General features: G+C 43.8%; 1 protein-coding gene across 2 annotated transcripts in view; it reads left to right on the top strand.

Annotated features, from left to right (window-relative positions):
* The first annotated feature begins 798 nt into the window (after nucleotides 1-798).
* AHCYL1 (adenosylhomocysteinase like 1) overlaps nucleotides 799-17,153 on the top strand; it is a 37,743-nt gene continuing 21,388 nt past the window's right edge. Inside the window, exon 1 of one of the 2 annotated variants that reach the window (XM_040626934.1) lies at nucleotides 799-984. In XM_040626934.1, the coding sequence (XP_040482868.1) occupies nucleotides 865-984 (120 nt within the window). In that variant the 5' untranslated portion in view covers nucleotides 799-864. The remainder of the gene's footprint in view (nucleotides 985-17,153) is intronic. The other variant, XM_040626933.1, reaches the window with a different exon arrangement.

Genomic DNA, 17,153 nt, shown 5'->3' with positions numbered 1-17,153 from the left:
GAAGAAGCAGGCTCACAGCAGAAGAGCCTGATGTGGGGCTCGATCCCAGATTGCCGGGATCACGCCCTGAGCCGAAGGCAGACGCTTAACCACTGTGCCACCCAGGCGCCCCTGTTCTGCTCACTCTTAATGGGGTGAGCAGGAGGGGAAGGGGCTGCTGGTCCAAACGGTCTGGGGCAGTGAATGGGTTGTCTGGGTCCCTGCCTATTTCCTGGTCCTGGCTGTAGAATGCGTCGCATAGGGCTCTGGTCTTTGCTTCCGAACAACCCCCTTACACCCTTCTGAGGCCTTGCGGGGAACCCCACAGCCCAAAGAAACCCCTTCTCCCCCCGCCACGTTCCGAGGCGTCCTCGCGAAACCACGCGCCTCTCATAGGGCTGATGCCGCCACCTGGCGGCGGAAAGTGTCTGGCTCACTCGGGGAACAAGCGAGGCAGGAAGAAGGAGGCGTGGCTTCTGCAGCCCGGTCCGGCGTGATGACGTCATGACAGGCCGCCGTTTCTCCCCGCCTCTTCCCCTTACTCCGCCCCTCTCGGAGCTGCCAGTACTTGACGTGGCGTCACTCTCCTCTACCCTTACTTTGCGTGCGTGTTTGCGTGCGGCGGAGGTGGCGGCGCGGGCCGGTCGGAGCTCGGCGCTGCTGCTCTTGGTGCTCCTGTCGCCGCGGTCGCTGTCCGGCTGGTTTAGACTGCCGAGCGGACGAGACGCTGGCCATAGCACCTTAGCACCGGACGCAGCTCCGCGCGGGCCCGGCGGGAGGGTGGGCGAACGCGTGTCGGAGGGTGCCGCGCGGGCGGGCGGGCGGGCGCCGGTGAGGGAAAGAGGCGGGGGCGGCGGGTCAGCCGCGGGCCGGGCCGGCCGGGGGATGTCGATGCCTGACGCGATGCCGCTGCCCGGGGTCGGGGAGGAGCTGAAGCAGGCCAAGGAGATTGAGGACGCTGAGAAGTACTCCTTCATGGCCACCGTCACCAAGGCGCCCAAGAAGGTGCGGGGGCTCTGGGTGGCGGCGGGGGCCTGGGATGGGGCCTCGCGGAAGGGGCGCGAGCGAGCCCAGGGCCCGGGCTCCAGCTAGTTCGGGACTTCAGGGGCCGGGTTTGAGGTGGTCCGGGACGACGGAGGTGGTGTGAGGGGTGGCGGGTGAGTGACCCCAGGCCTATCCCGAGCTGGAAAGGCCGCCCCTGACCTCACTTTCCTTTGTCCCTCGGCCCTAGTCCTCCGGGATCTTTCTGAAATCCGAAAGGGCCGGGCCTTAAATTTGCGGCTGACTTTTCCTGGATGAAGGGCCTTTCGAAGACGGGAGGGGGGTGCGGGTGAGCCAAGTCAGTCGACCCTTGTGACCGGCCCCAGGGGATGGCGCTGTACAGAAAATCTCCCCTCAGGTGAGTGGGTAAATCTGGCAGAGCTGCTTTGGGCAAATCTTTGGGAGCGGTGGCTGGTTTCTCCAACAACTGCGTGCTAGCTTGGAGGCAAGAGGGAAAAATACGTGGAACTAGCTCTTTTATGCAGGTGAAAGCAGCGAGGGCAGCGTGAGATTGAAAGGGAAAGTATGATTTTCACCTTCTGTGGTCATCCAGTTGCTTCAACATATGTAAGATATTAAGGCTTGGAGGTTGGTGACAGCAGACACTGTCATGGATACAGGTTGATCCTAGTCATGTGAATAGATCACTTAGGCATCCCTTGAGAAAAGAGCTTGGGTGGGTTGGAGGGGTGGGTGGTAAGGAAGGATTGCTCATTCTTTACCGCACTTAACGGAGGCAGAACAAGTTTAGTCTATTGTGCTGCGGGTTGAGCTCAAAAGACACCCTTCTAATTCTCTTGTCGTGGAAGATTAAATAGCAACCTTCGGAGATTTTAGTCTAACTAGCTCTCTGACCGGTGGGATTGGGATCCCAAGTGCTTTGTGAGCATTTGCTGCCAACCACGTCTTGACTTTCCACATACCTGGCACCCAGTTAACAGTAGACCGGAGAACCTTTGCAGAGAGGTGACCTTTCTGAAACCAGTGAGAAGCTGGGTAAATATTTCCCTCCTGTAAAGACAGTGTTTCAAGGCTGTCTCTGCCTGCAGTGTTTGATAGGATGCAGTGCTTGTGTAAGCTGAATACAAGGTTTGCAGGAATAGTTACAGTCCTTGAGGCCCCTACACCTGAATTAGTTAAGCTGTCATAGTGGGAGGGATGACTTTGTTTTTAAAGGGGATTAATCTGCCACTCCAGAAATCATTTGATTGGGATTGAAAAGACAGGTCGCCATTGTGTGCTGTAGCTCTGTTTTCCTACAAAATTAAGAAACTTACCAATAGAATGCCTTTAAAAGGTAGTAGGAGATCCTTTGATTCTGTGGAGCCTGATTAACCTTATTTTTAGTGCTCTCAGTTCAGTTGACTGCTTTATTGGGGCAGTAACTGTAATCTGCACTATTTGGAGACACAGTCATAGCCTTTCTAAGAATGCTTAAGGGTAATACCTACGATAAGTTAGGAGAAAGCCCTGGTACCCTAATTCCCTGAACTCTTCCTCTCCCCCTTAGCCTATCCTCTTTTGTCTAGTTGCTTCAGGGATTAAGCATCTTTATTCTTACGTGCCTTAATTTTAGTAAGCCTGTATTCTTGCAAGTGCCACTTATTAGTAAGGCAGAGTTTGTATTGTAGATTATAAACTCCCTATAGGCAGGGACTCTTGTTCACCAGTGTATGTATTGTGCCTAGCTCTGTACTTAGCGTCTAGTAGGTATTCAAATATTAATTGCCTACCTGGCTAACTAGTAATTGAGATGTCTGTAGGACCACCTACCAGGAATAAATATTTCTTTTCCTCCTTTCTTCCCAGGAGGAATATTGTTAATGTATTATTGTCAAGCCAAATGCTAATGATTTTAAAGACTCATTCCATTAGCTGAAATGAGCAGTCTCTGCCAGGAATGTGGGAAGACCCTATTATAAGTCTCCATTTGTGGGTAAATGTACCCCCGTGTTTCTTATTAATCTTGCTCTTTCTGAGGTTTGTTGTTTAGCATTTACACAGCACTTTGTATTAACGTGATTTATGATGACTAATTACCCTTCCCCTAGTGATGATAAAAGGCATTTATTTAGTTAATGAGTTGACTGAGGACTAGTCAAGGTCACATAGCAAGTTCTAGGTGATCCGTTTTTTCAGAACAACTGAATTGGACATTATGACTTAAGTCACTTTTGTACCTCTGCCATGTGTGGATAATGTGAGAAAGCCTGAGAAAAGAGAAAAAATGTAGCGTGGTGTGTACTGAATGATGTAAGAAAAAGGCCTCTTCAAAAGGTGCCGGCCTTACCCTGTGAGGATTCCAGTGTGGCTCTAGACCAAGTAAGCCTTAGATCATTCCAAGCCCCAAGGCCCCTCAGGAAGTGAGGTGCCAGTCAGGCTGTAGGTTACTCTAGGGTGACCTTGGTGGTTCTTAGATCAGATTCCAGTGTAACTGGTGAAATTTTATTCACTTTGGGAGAAGAGTAGATGTCCATCCATTAAAAGCATAGATTGAGATTCTTCAACTATAATCATGACTTGGTGTTGTATGCCCCAGGGTCTACCACAGTACTGTGAAGTTAATAGGACTTGTTGGTTTGATTCAAGGTTTGATCTGGGTGTCAAGAAGTCAACTAAATGGGTACCACCTGAAGCAAGTGAGGTTCTGTGCCTCAGTTTCCTCATCTGCCAAATAAGTGCTTTTTATTTGGAACAGGTAGAGATAGGTGCATGTTGGGAGCTAAGATGGCAAAAGTGGTTTTAAGCAAGTCTGTTCGTATACTTACACTCCCTCTTTTTAGTGAGCATTTGAGATGGCTTATAACACAAGACACATACAGTATAGATAGAGTCAAAACTAGGGGCGCCTGGGTGGCTCAGGCGGTTTAGCGTCTGCCTTTGGCTCATGTCATTATCCCAGGGTCCTGGGATCGAGTCCCGCATTGGGCTCCCTGCTCAGTGGGGAGCCTGCTTTTCCCTCTCCCCTCTGCTCGTGCGCTTGCTCACGCTCGCTCACGCTCGCTCTCTCTCTCTCAAACATAAATCTTGAAGAAAAGAGAAAAAGTCAAAACTATAGAAGGAAGGAAAAAAATACTAACCATGACAGCTATGACAATTGGTGAGGCTGATCGTCACATGCAGTGCCACAATTTCTAGGAGGCAGAGGATAAAGGGAATCACATTAGCAGATGTGGGAAATAACACATGTACCATTTCTTTGGGAAGACAGCTTTGGCTGACACAAAGTTCTAAAGGAGATTTTCATGGGACAGTATTAACAGCTATAGTATGAGTCACAGGGTAAGGCTTGTTTACAACCGTTACTGTTGGTTTCACATTGTATTGCCAGGAAAATTTGGGTGAGGAAAGGGGTCCCTTAGTTGTTAGGGTAGTGTACATTATGCCACAACTAAAGAGGATCCTTGTTTAATGTTGGCAGTTATCAGTCGACCCAAATAAACCCGCTAGTTCCCCATAATCACTGGGTATTTATCCTTCTTTCTGCTACTTTGTATTGAGGGAGTGAGAGCTGTCCTTGGGCCTTTGGAAATTGACATTGTATCAAGTTGCTTTTTTTTTTTTTTTTCCTAAGACTAAACCCAAATCTCCAGCTTGATAAAACTTCTAACTTAGACTTGCTTCTCTGGAAGGCCTATCAGAGCATTTGCTGTTCTCTGCACTTCTGAGCATTTATGGGGGGTACTCTCTGTACTTCTGAATATTTATTGGGGGGTACTCTCCAGAGTGATACATTAGGCATTGAACCCAAGATCTATACAGACAGACTTTTACCACCAGCACAGTAGAGGAAAAGAGAAGACACAAAACAACTACTTTTGCTTGTAAGATATTCTTTATTTGAATAAGGCATATATAGCAGCCTCAGTTTATCAAAAGGGTCCGCTAGGATTTAGGAAGCACACCAGGTAGAGGCCTAGTGAGTACTACTTAGCTGTTAACCTGTTGGGTGGAATGCAGGGTGCTCCTCTTCTCAGTCAGGGCTGTGTTATGGCTAATTCTTGATGCAGTTGTACAGAATTTGCACCGATATTCTTAGACTCACTGAGAAGAGGTCTGATAGGTGGATATTTCCTATCTTCCCAACATCATTAGTATGTCTTGATTCTCTTTAGGGCAGCTACTGTTTTAGTGGCAGTCTTCAAACAGAAGTCAGGGGTGTAAGAAGCCCTTGTTTGGATTTCTCCACAGATACCGATTATCTCTTTTTTTTGAGTTGTTAGACTCTAGTGTCAAAGTTCCTTTAGACTTTTATCTTGTAACAGAGAAATCTGTTCATTGTCTAGATCCCTTGCGTCTGTGTGTTTTGATACATAGACTCATGTAGATTTCTAGTTGCCTGTGACTCTTCATAAATTCCCTCTGCCACCTCAAGTAGTTATGATCTGTAAACAGGATCCTTACCACAAATTGTCTTTCTTACCCTTGTCAACGGTGTCAGCATATGATAAGCAGTTAAAACTTCACATAGAAGTATGGTCACCTTTTCTCTTACGATTCCATGTTTCCCTGTGACTCATTCAGGTAGCTCTCTTGCTCTCCCACTCTTGCTTGGCTGTTACATAAGATCTCTTTAACTTCCCCTTTTTTGTTCCTAAAACCGAGGAGTACAATGTACGTTAAGCTCTTGATTTTTGGAGTCAGGTTTACCTTCAGTCCCTACCATCCAAAGCCCATGTGGCTTTGGGCTAGTGACTTAACCTGTGGAGCCTCCATTTTCTTGTCTGTAAAATGAGGAAGAATGATGGCACTACAGGACTGTTGAGGAGGTTAGCATTTAGTAAATTTACTAAATTTACTTAGCGCTATTGTTCCTTTATAACTAGAGTGACCGTATTTCTCGTTTGCCTGGTTCAGTTCTGGTTTAGACCTGTTACCCACCATGCTGTTCAGTGACTGTAAACTCTGAAAAGTACCCTGGTTTATATGGAATTTTGAAATAGTCTTAAAGAGCCAACAAAAAAAAAGGTGTTTCTATTAGAATGTCTTTTCAACAGGAAAAAAATTTTCCCTGAGGAAAATGTTATTTTATGTAGGGCTTAAACCTATTGAACACTAAAATAGTGGTTTTCTAAGAGGTACGCAGACAACGGGAAAACCTAGAGGTTGTGCTAGAAATGGGGTGTGCTCCACCTGACCCCTCCTCCCGCAACCCCCACGTCGCACAGTGCACCTGTAGAAGGTGGGCGCCTTTCAGACAGTGGGTTTGCTGAGTCCAGGAGTTTCTTTCCTCAAACTGCGGTCATCTGGGAGGCTTCCCAAACTAGAATCCTTGAATTACGTGAAACAATTCCAAAGACCCTTTTGAGGTCTGACTTTATCTTTTTATATAATCACCTTCAGATCACATCCTGTGTATTCCAACTCCCTCCCTCAGGTACTGTTTCTCTTTGCTCTCAACAGCCTGCTCCGAATTACATTTAACTGAGTTTCTCCTGCAGAAGTGTGTGGCCTTTGCTCTGAAGCAATTGCAGAGCTAGGGTGGGACACCCATGCTTTTGTTGACACTCAGACTGGTTTCATTTTTTTCCTATCTCTGTTCAGTTTCTCTAAAGGCTTCATTCAGTCCGGTGCCTTGATCTCAGACCGAGTATAATGATTGGTGCTACTTAGCAATATACAATGGGGCTTAATCATTTACTACCCAAACAGGCCACAAAGTGAAAAAGTATAATGAACCACTGGTAAAAGGTAGCATTTGGAATCCTATGGTCGAGACGAGAAAAAGACTTTGAAGAAACAAAAATGTAGGACTGGCCCTGCATCCTTCTGCTTTCTTGCCACAGAAGTCCCACTGCCTCAGCTGACATGTGTCTGTCCTTAACCTGTAGAGCTTAATGGGCTGAAAATGTTCTCCTTTACCAGCCCAAACCAGTTCACTGCTCAAATGTACACCCCGTACTCAGTTGTGTGCCCGAGTGAGGCTTAAAACAGGAGGGGCTTGGGACTGCTCACTGTTCCATGCTGTTCATCTTGGACCTGCCTGAGGCTTAGTTCTGTACCATCTGAAGAACTGCCCAGCTAGAACAAGCCCTGTTGTATATTTTTCTCTTCTTCTTGGAGAGTGTGTGTGTACAGTGCCATCCGTGAAATCCCGCTGAGCATGCTGTGTGCTGCAGGTGCCAAGGAAAACACTAGCGTGCTGATCCGCAGTGGTGCCCCAGGCAGCTCTGGGAGCTAGATGGTGAATTGGCGAGTGACCGAGTGCGGGGTTAAAGGCCCGGAGGAGATGAGTGTAAGATGTTTCATTTCTGTCTCCTGAATGAAGCTGCCCATTTCACCGTGTTTTGAATAATGTCAGGAGTATGGAAGTTCCATTTTTAAAAGAAATGTTTCCAGCTCTTATGGTACTTATTAATTAAGGCGAACCTTTGGGGCACAGGTTTCCATGGGCATAATGGGAATTACCTTATTCCTTTTTTTTTTCCAAAGATTTTATTTATTTATTTGACAAAGAGACAGCCAGCGAGAGAGGGAACACAAGCAGGGGGAGTGGGAGAGGAAGAAGCAGGCTCCCCGCGGAGGAGCCAGACTCCGGGCTCGATCCCAGGACCCTGGGATCATGCCATGAGCCGAAGGCAGACGCTTTACAACTGAGCCACCCAGGCGCCCCTGAATTACTTTATTCCTTTCCCCCAGGACGGGCTTGACCTCAAGTCAGAGTTTCTGGGCTTTGACTTGTTTTCATTATGATCTTAGGATCCTGAAATCAAAAAAGGGACCTATCAGAAGAGTAAGTAGGACAGTGGTTCTGCTCTGCCCTTTTTGACCACCTCCTTCCTCAAAGGTCTTAAGAAAGATTTATTTGGGCTGTCGGGATGGTTAGCTTTATTTTGGAGCTGTAGAAAACCTTGAATTCAAGAAAACCTTGAATTTTCCAAAGCGCACACCCTCATCTCTGTGTCTAATTTTAGGAGAGAGGTCAATAAGTAGGTAAGTCTGTGTGGAAGGTAGAGAACTGAAATAGGTTTCTCTTTTGCCAGTTTGAGGGATGCTCCTGAGATAGTCACTGGATTAGAAACTCTAGAACAATGATTCTTAATCTTTTGAGTCACCGATCCCTTTAAGAATCTTATGAAAATTATAGTTCTTTGGGAAAATTCAAGAACACAGAAACTTGCATATATGTTTCAAAGGACTTGCGGTACTTCCTGAAACTCATCCATGGATCCTGGGTTAAAAACCCTGATGTGGAAGGGGAGGTCTCTAAGCCACAGTATTCTTTTCTTTACAGATCCGGACACTGCCGAGATTGTTTCCAGCTTGCAGTTTGTCCTTGAAACAAAGCTGAGGTTGTTGGTGTTCTCCGTCACCCCCCTCTTTGGGATGCTGCTCAGCTTCCCAGGAGACTCATTATCAGTGCCTCGAGGGTTCCACTCAGGAGCTCAGGCATACTGAAACCAGCGTTTCAGCAACTTCTGGGGCTTCTTGTACTGTCCCATGCCCTGTGCCCTTCCTATGAACCGTGGTGCCTCTGAAGCTTCAGAGCTGATTTCAGGAGTGTTTAGGGAGCGCACGTGCTACACTATCAAAACTAAACAGAATAACTTGTTCCTCTGTATCTCTCAAAAATAGGTTTGATTTCAGTGTGGTGCTTCTCGAAACCTTTTTCAGGACTGATTTGATATCTGAATCTTAATTTTCATTTGATTTCTGTAAACCAGGCATTTTGAGGGCAAGGACCATATCTCACACTTATGTATGGTATGCAGTGCTTGGCATATAAGTATTGTCAGTAATTGTTTATTGAGTAAAATATTGTGAGATGATTATCACTAGGAGAAAGTGAGTTGGGCTCACTTGGTTGCTTTGGCTCCCTGTCCCTTTCAGTTGGCAAAAGGTGGTTTTTCTAACTCAGATCCCTCTCGCATGGGTGATTATGGAAATACCAAGAGCTGCAGGTGAGAAATTGATAAGAATTTCCAACAGCTTTTATTAGATCCCTTTCTAATGCCAGAAATAGGAGGTAAGGGAGGAGACTGTTGAGATACAAGGCTTCTTAGCCCAGTAGCCAAGAACCACAGGGCCGTTGGCTAGAAGCTTAGGGATATCCTTACATGTAATGAGAAGGTAATTTGATGTCCCACCAAGTTTTAAACCCTTAGCATTAGGGACACTGCCCTAAATGTTGAAAGTGGTGTCGTGGTTTACACATGCTCTTGATTTAAGGAACAGAGGCTTACTTTTAGGTTGTTTGAGATCTGAGGGCCAGCAGTGAGTTGAACAGTTTCATTTTGGAGTTTGTGTTGGAGTCCTAAAAGTAATAAACCGCAGCACTGCCCCGCAATGCTGGGCAAACTTCTGATTCTTCTCATTTTGCAACCCGAGCTGCCCCTTCTGAACCAAAGGCTGAGCTCCATGTTCAAAAGCTTTATATGCCCTTGTCTTTGAAAAACACCTTCCTTAGAGTTACAGTCTTCTGGGACCTGGGCCAGTGCTTGTCCTAACCAGGAGTCAGGCTCTAGTTGGCATTGAGGAGTTCGTGTGTTTTCTTTCTCTAAGTACGTGATGTAAGCAGGATTCAGGGGGAAGGGAGACTTTCAGAATTTTGTAGTTTTGGAAGTAGAAATAGGCACTTCGTAAAGATGGCAGATGTGTTCGGGTGTTCTGGTAACTAATTCAGTCTCCTGTGGGTGGCCAGGTAGCATCCTACTTCTGATTCAGTACTTGAGTTTTTAGTGCCCAGCTTCAGAGCACCAGACTTCTTAGCACGCAAGACATGAAGATTCCCAATGTTCAGTTCTTACGGAGAGTAGCCCAGCTGGCTTGTCATGCTGGACTAGATGAATTGTGAATGTTAATTATACTGATCAATACAGTGGCCTTGGTAACAGACTTGTAGCTGCTGTAGAATCTGTTTACTTCAGGTTTATAACAGAAAAGAGACCAAGCTGGTTGGGAACATGATGTTCTAAATGTAATAAGCTGTATTGTAAGTCCAGGGAAAACGCATGCTGGAGGCACTGACCCCATTGCACCCTTCCCCAGGATTTCCCAGAGGAAAACATTACTCTGGGGGGTAGTTTCTGTTCTTATTTGCCAGTTGAAAATGAATTGAGGTTGGCAGAGGCACGGCTTTGGTGAGATGGGGTAAAGGATATTTACAAATCATAAAGGTTAGACAGAGAGCACCCATGTTGGGAGGCATCTCATTCCTCTCCCTAGTTTGTAATTAGGAGTGGAGCGTTGATGAGATTAGTTTCAACCCTTGCATTCAGAAGAAGGAACCCCTCCTATCTGAGGAATAGAGGGTTCAGAATTCTGCACATTCTTTTCTGACTCCACAGGGAGGGGATTAGCTGAACACTGGGCATGTTTGGAATGAGAGCACCTTGCCAATTCTTACTGATTTTGGACCAGGCCAGTCTCTTTTCCTGTGACAAGCTCTTTGCCGTGTTCTCCTAAACCCTGTAGATCTGTTTGATGGATTGGCTGTACCTGACAGATGGAGTTGGTATTAAAGAGGCAGATTTTCTACTTTCTTTGGCTTATTTGTTTTATCTCTGAACAAGATGTGTCTAACCCGTTTGTTCCCTCTGTGCCTTCAGTTGCTTTATCAAGAGCCTGGTAAACTCAGTGTGCTTGTGTTTGCGTTTTCGGGTCCTTCTTAGATTGTCTCTGATGAGTACTTCTCATGGAGTGGAAGACATGGAAGGAATCAGGCACCTAGGAAGCTTTTCAAAACATTCATTTCAGGGCCCTGACCTAGATCTGCTTAATCAGAAGGGGGAAGGGTTGAGGGATAAGGGACAAGTGGAGAATAGGATAGTATGTGCTTTTTAAGACAGCATAATCTTGAAAGATCCCGTATTTAGAACCAGTCTTTTAGATTATCTAGTAAGACTGGCCAAAATTGTTATGAAATCTGATACTGGGATGGTAATGTAGCTCCCACCTACCTTGAATGACTTTGGCCATGAGTAAAAATCTTGTGCCCCATGTGAGAGGTCCTGAAAACAGCCTGTGGTTACTCTTCTTTTCCAAAGTATTCAGAGTACGCTGTGACCAGAAATCGTGCAGCTCTGTCAGCTCAGGGTTGAGCACCTGCTACTGTATCTGAGGACCTGTGCTGGGCACTTAGGATTCATCAGTGAACAAGACAAAGATCCATATCCTCTGGAGTTTCCATTCTTGTGAGGTTATTATTCAGGCCACATAAGTCTAGTGTAGTGGTTCTTAACCATTTGGAGTTTGGAGCCCTATCAGAGCTGTGTTCATCTTCCAGAAAAATAAATACACATTTTTATATGAATATATGTGTGTATATATAGATGATAATTTACATTTAAGGGGAGTTGGCAGCCTGAAGCCCATCCATGAACCCAGGCTGAAAACCTAGAATGCTTGCTTGCCTAGAATGGAGAACCTGGTGATTGGGATCAGGCCAGGCCATGAGTTGGGTGTTTGGGACTGTTATCTCCTAGCCACACTGGGTTGTAGTTTCTTCTTCTGTATAGCCAAGGCCATTTGCAAAGAACTTGAGGGTGTCCCTAGAAAAAGCAAATGCAAGGAATTGTTAGGCCTCCACTACACCAATAGCATTTCTTGAGTCTGTGCTGTCTTTGAATGATTTTGACTCTGTTCCCATTCCCACATCTTGACTTCTGGTTGCCTGAGCTTCTTGGACTCAGCAGATTAAAAATCGGGTCAGAAGATGAGAATTTCCTTAACACGAGAATTTGTACTATCAATTTCTGGACTAAGAGTGGTAGTAAAATTATAAAGATCATGAGAGGGCATTTTAGCGAAATTCTGGCTTCAGAACACAACCTCACAGAAGGAGCTGATTGATGAAGGACTGAGGAAATAGCCAAGGAGTAAAGACTGGAGAGAGATGAGAGGAAACAAAGGAGGGCAGAACTCAGAAAGGCAGTTAACAAGCTGGCAAGCCAGGTAACCTTAAAGCAAAGGGAGTGGATTTGAGACCCAGTCAAAAAAAAAAAAAAAAAATCCTTTTTAGTTCTGAAGGGTCTGTCACTATTCCTTTATTATCAAACAGAACTTAGGATAAAAAAGGGAGGGCGGATAAGGCTTTGCTTTACGTATACCAATATTAATATGTCTCTGTCCTTGGAAAAGTTGGTGTTTGACTTGAATGAATGGCTAAATCCTGCCTCAGGGTTAGTACCATGTATAACATATACTGCAGAAGTATGAATGAAATTTCGTTTGGGACACTGGGAGAAAGAATTGTGTAGAAATGACACGGCCAGATTTAGAGATTGGAGCACAGTGAGCACACATAGTCCGGTGTTACTTCTACCTTTACCTCCCTGGAATGTGATTTTTAGTATAACCACAGATCAGGACCTTTTGAAGGGTGGTCTTTACAGGGAATTTTTGTTTCTTTCCTGAGATCTAAGGGGAACTTTCCAGACCCACACTGAGGGATTGCTGAAAAAGTGCTGTCTTCAAGGCCTTCTAGGCCAAACCACTATACACTCAGAGCGCATTAAAGAACAGAGCCCACGGTCCTCCCCAAAGGAGCCTGGAGGCTCTAGATGGTTCCGGTTGTAACTGCTCCAGTTTGTCCAGCATATGGAAAAGCTGTTCTGCCATGAAACCTTCCAACCTGCTGTTAGTATACGGACGTCTCTTTGTTTGCTCAGTGATGCATTAAAACCAAAGCTCCCTAATCTAGGGGAATAGAATCACACCAGCAATGATATTTATTTTCTGTTTTTTTAAGAAGCCCTTCGAATGATCAAAGAAATTTTAGACCTCACTTCCTGGGACAGTTTAAGGTTCTATTCAGCGTGTAAGCTATGTAGTTAAAACCTGCTACTCAGTTTTTGAAAAAATTCTCCTAAAAATCATATAGCCAGATTGTTTTCATTAAATGAGTAGTTTAAATAAATACCTACCGTGGATATGAAATCAAAATTCAGTCATCATATTGCTTAAGTCCAGAATACTTCAATAAAATGAATAACCTTGTAAGAACTTTTTTTAAGTCATAGTAAAGTCAGAGAACTTGTTTTGTATTGGAAAAGTCTGACTTTGCAAGATCTTTCAGATACGTTATAAGATGCATGGTGACTTGGAGGAGATACTGTTTGAGGGCCACACCATGGATGGGAAGGGGACCTGGTGGAGTTCTCAGTTTAAGGGCATGTACTCTGTGCTCTCTGTGAGAGAAAAGTGCCCACATTCCCATTGTGCACGACAGAAATAGCTGCCTTAAAAAGCACATTTAAGATATATTCTCTGTGGCATGTTTTCAAGTATGGTCATTTCTTACGAAAATAGCAGGTTTCCCAGATGATGAAAAAAAAAAAAATCGTTGTTTGGTTTTAACTGTACCAAATTTGAAAACCTCCTTGTGTAAGTAAACACAGGTGGAATTTCTACGTTGCTCTTGATGCCTACAAGACATTCTGGGGTCATTTCTCTCATCCTAGTGGTCGGGATTAGATTGCCCATGCATTCTTCTGCTCCCCATTCCACCCCCAGAAGACAGTGGACATATATGCCAGAACAGAGCTTTTTGCTTCTGCAGTGTTTGGGCTCTTACTCTCTCCTCACCCTTTCCAGCCCGAGGAACCGTACCCCTCAAGGCAATTCATTGGCAACTTTAATAAATTACATTTCTTTGCATCATTGCACTTCTCCCAAAATCAATGTAGATTTTGGAACAGAAAGAATTCTTTTCCCTCCCTAGGGTTCACAAGTGTTCATCTGGAAGCCTAGAAAGCTTCACTGCAATAGTAGACTATTCTGTAACTGACCTCTTGAAAATAAGGGGGAAAGCTGCTGTTTCCCTGGCCTAATCCAAAAGAAGCATAATAGTACTGGGTCTGTAGGGAGTTTTTTCTCCCTTGCTTTTTCTTTTTTTCTTTTTTTTTTTAATCTCAGTATTGTTAGCAAATTTGCCTTCAGCAAGTCACTTAATCCCCACCCCTGTTCTGTTTTTTTTTTCATCTGTGAAGAGTACATCCCACACTTAAAAGATTTTAAAATTTTTTGAAAATACAAATCCTCTTTAAGGAAATCATATCTGCGGGGCACTAATGTTGAAGCAGAGTGCTTAAACTAGAACATCGTAGAAATCTAGGCATCCAGGGGACGCCAGGATGGCTCAGTCGGTTAAGTGTCTGCCTTAGGCTCAGGTCATGATCTCAGGGGTCCTGGGATCGAGTCTCAAATTGGGCTCCTTGCTCGGGAGCCAGGGAGGTGGAGCCTGCTTCTCCCTCTGCCTTCCACTTCCCCTGCCTGTGCTTTCTCTCTCTCTTCTTTCTCTCTGACAAATAAATAAAGTAAAAATCATAAAAAAAAAAAAAAAAGAACTCTAGGCATTTAGGATCTTTGTTTTTACGATACCGGTAAGTGTGGATTTTGAATGTATAATCAGCTTTAAGTAAAAGTCCTGATGTAGTGCTTGCAGGTGGTTTCACTTGTTCTTTGTATGCCAAAATTTAAACAAAAATTGTTTGAAAAATATTGATATCAGTGACGTTCTAGCATTGTTATTTATTGATAAAATTTGCTGAGTAACTCTTCCTATACCAAATTCGATTTTGACTTTTAGTTTACAGTACAACCTAAAGCAAGAGATCTTTTATCCTTGTGCATCTGTCCACTTTACTCATTAGAAAATGACGTTCAGAAAGTCATGGGTCGGGAAAACCCCACTTTTACATTCTGGTCTGGGAAAGAGTGAGGGGATTGTACTGTATTCATANTGGAGCAATAAGTAGTTTGTTTTGGGGGGTTTTGTGGGGTTTTTTGTTTTTTGTGGGTTTTGTTTGTTTGTTTGTTTGTTTGTTTTTGAGAGAGGGAGAGAGTGTGAGTGAGCATGTGGTGGGGGGGAGAGCAAGAGAATCTTAAGCAGGCTCCACAGCCAGTGCAGAGCCAATGCAGGGCTTGATCTCAAGACCCTGAGATCATGATCTGAGCCAAAATCAAGAGTTGGACACTTAACCGACTGCGCTACCCAGATGCCTGGGTAGTTCTTATTTTTAAATAGCCCCAAAGACATTACAGCCAGCCATTCCTTTCAACCAGCTTCTTTCTTACAGGCTATCTAAGGTCATGATTTCATACTGAGACTTTTATCTAAAATTGAACATAAACATCTCAAGTTAGAAAGCCAGGAAGAGATGGCAAATATTACCTCTCTAGAATGAAAAATACAGTTCTGTTTTTGATGTGACCAATGGTCAGATTCTTGTCCTTGTATTATGTGTCTCGTCTCCTAGAAGTTTAATATTTTGTGTTTTGTTAAGAGCTGTGGAAACTAAAGCCCCCTGCAGCAGATCTTTAAAGTGATTTTTACCTTGTTTTTTGAAATGGAAACTCTTCTACCTATTTACAGAGTGGATTCTGGAAGAGCCCATTGACCCACTGGCATTTGGATACAATACATGTTACTACATAGTTACTGTTTAGTATTGTCTTTAAAGTCAGATTTTTTTTTTTTTAATTTAATGTTGAGTTTTGATGGCTTTTTCCTCCCTTGAGCCTATACTTTATGGGAAGCAGTGGATGGTAACTAAAAAACCAATAGGGTTTCTGTCTTACTAACCTTTGTTGGGTGTTAGCCTAGAGTTTAGAAAGCACACCCAGGTAAATTCAGCTGCCACTTTTTTGGAGCTGCTTGTAGTTCTTCTGCCATAAACTATTTGGCAAGGGTTTGCATGTCTTGCACCTCTGAATGGATATAGCCTTCCCCAAAGCGGCTCTGACTTACAGGTGGGATTCATTCACTCAAGCAGATATGTGTAGAGGGTTGGAATTTGCGAGATGTAATTGTCTTTAAACTTCATTTAAGCTAAACTTCCAGAGCAAGGAAGGAAGAATTGTTTTTATACATCTCCAGTCTTGTTCTTCTTAGCAGGCTAAGAAATTATACAGATGGCATTTACTCAGTCTATGTGGCCACCTTCCAAAATGTCAGAAACTCCCATCTTCCATCTAGACCTGTCCATTGATCGATTGCTTGCTTTCGCTCTTAACTTTTCTTCTCATAAAAATTCTTTTGACAAATACAGATTTACCTATTGATGAGCATTTGACAAATTTTCATCTTAAAGAACACCCCAGCATACCTTGCAGTGAGGTTTGCCAGTTTAATTTCTTGCGAGCTTTATTTAAAGTCACAATTGGCTTTAGGCTAGTGACTTTTTATTACACACATATAAGGTGAACAGTAGTAACCCGGCTCAGTCCTTCCCAGCATTTAAGAATTACTGATTCTTATATTCTGAACCAATACAAAGTGATTCCTAAGTGGAAAAAAAAAAAAAACAAGGTGCAGAATATTTTAGCATTCTACCTTTTGAGTAAAGTAAGAGTATAAATATATACTTGCTTTTTTTTCTACCTCCAGAAATGAACATAAACCAGAAACCAATGAAAAGGGTGACGGGGGGTGGGTTAGAAATGGCAGTGAGACTTCTCTGAATATACCGTTAAAACTTTTGAGACGTGTGTTTCGTATGTCAAAAAATTAAAGAGAAAAAAGGAAAGCTTAAAATTGCCTAATAGAAACAAATGAGTCTAACTACATATCAGATCGATTATATAATCAGCCAGAAAGCCATCCTTGAACTGTACATCCTTTGTGAGAGATTTTCTAAAGACAAAAAGAACTTCAGTGAAATATTGACATTTCACTATGTAGAATATTGTTAGTAATATTACTCTTACAATTTTGAAATTGTTTTAGATGTATTATAGAATAAAACAAGCAAGTGTATCATTGCTGTTAGAGACCAAGGTTGTCAGCATAAGAGGAAAGAAATACAAATGGGGGGGCGCCTGGGTGGCACAGCGGTTAAGCGTCTGCCTTCGGCTCAGGGCGTGATCCCGGCGTTCCGGGATCGAGCCCCACATCAGGCTCCTCCACTGTGAGCCTGCTTCTTCCTCTCCCACTCCCCCTGCTTGTGTTCCCTCTCTCGCTGGCTGTCTCTATCTCTGTCAAATAAATAAATAAAATCTTTTAAAAAAAAAAATACAAATAGGAAAATTAAAAGTTTTAAAAAGGTAATGTTAAATTTGAAATGGAAATACCAATATAAACTCATGAGTAAACAAAAAGATTCTCTACCCCCTGAAAGAACTTAATTGGCACTGACACCTCTAATAACAATGAGCTCACTTTATACTTAGATATTATTTTCTAAATAACATTC

The sequence above is a fragment of the Ursus maritimus genome, unplaced genomic scaffold (assembly GCF_017311325.1).
Source record: "Ursus maritimus isolate PB19 unplaced genomic scaffold, ASM1731132v1 scaffold_12, whole genome shotgun sequence".
NCBI lineage: Eukaryota > Metazoa > Chordata > Mammalia > Carnivora > Ursidae > Ursus > Ursus maritimus.
This window is presented reverse-complemented; position numbering and strand designations above follow the sequence as displayed.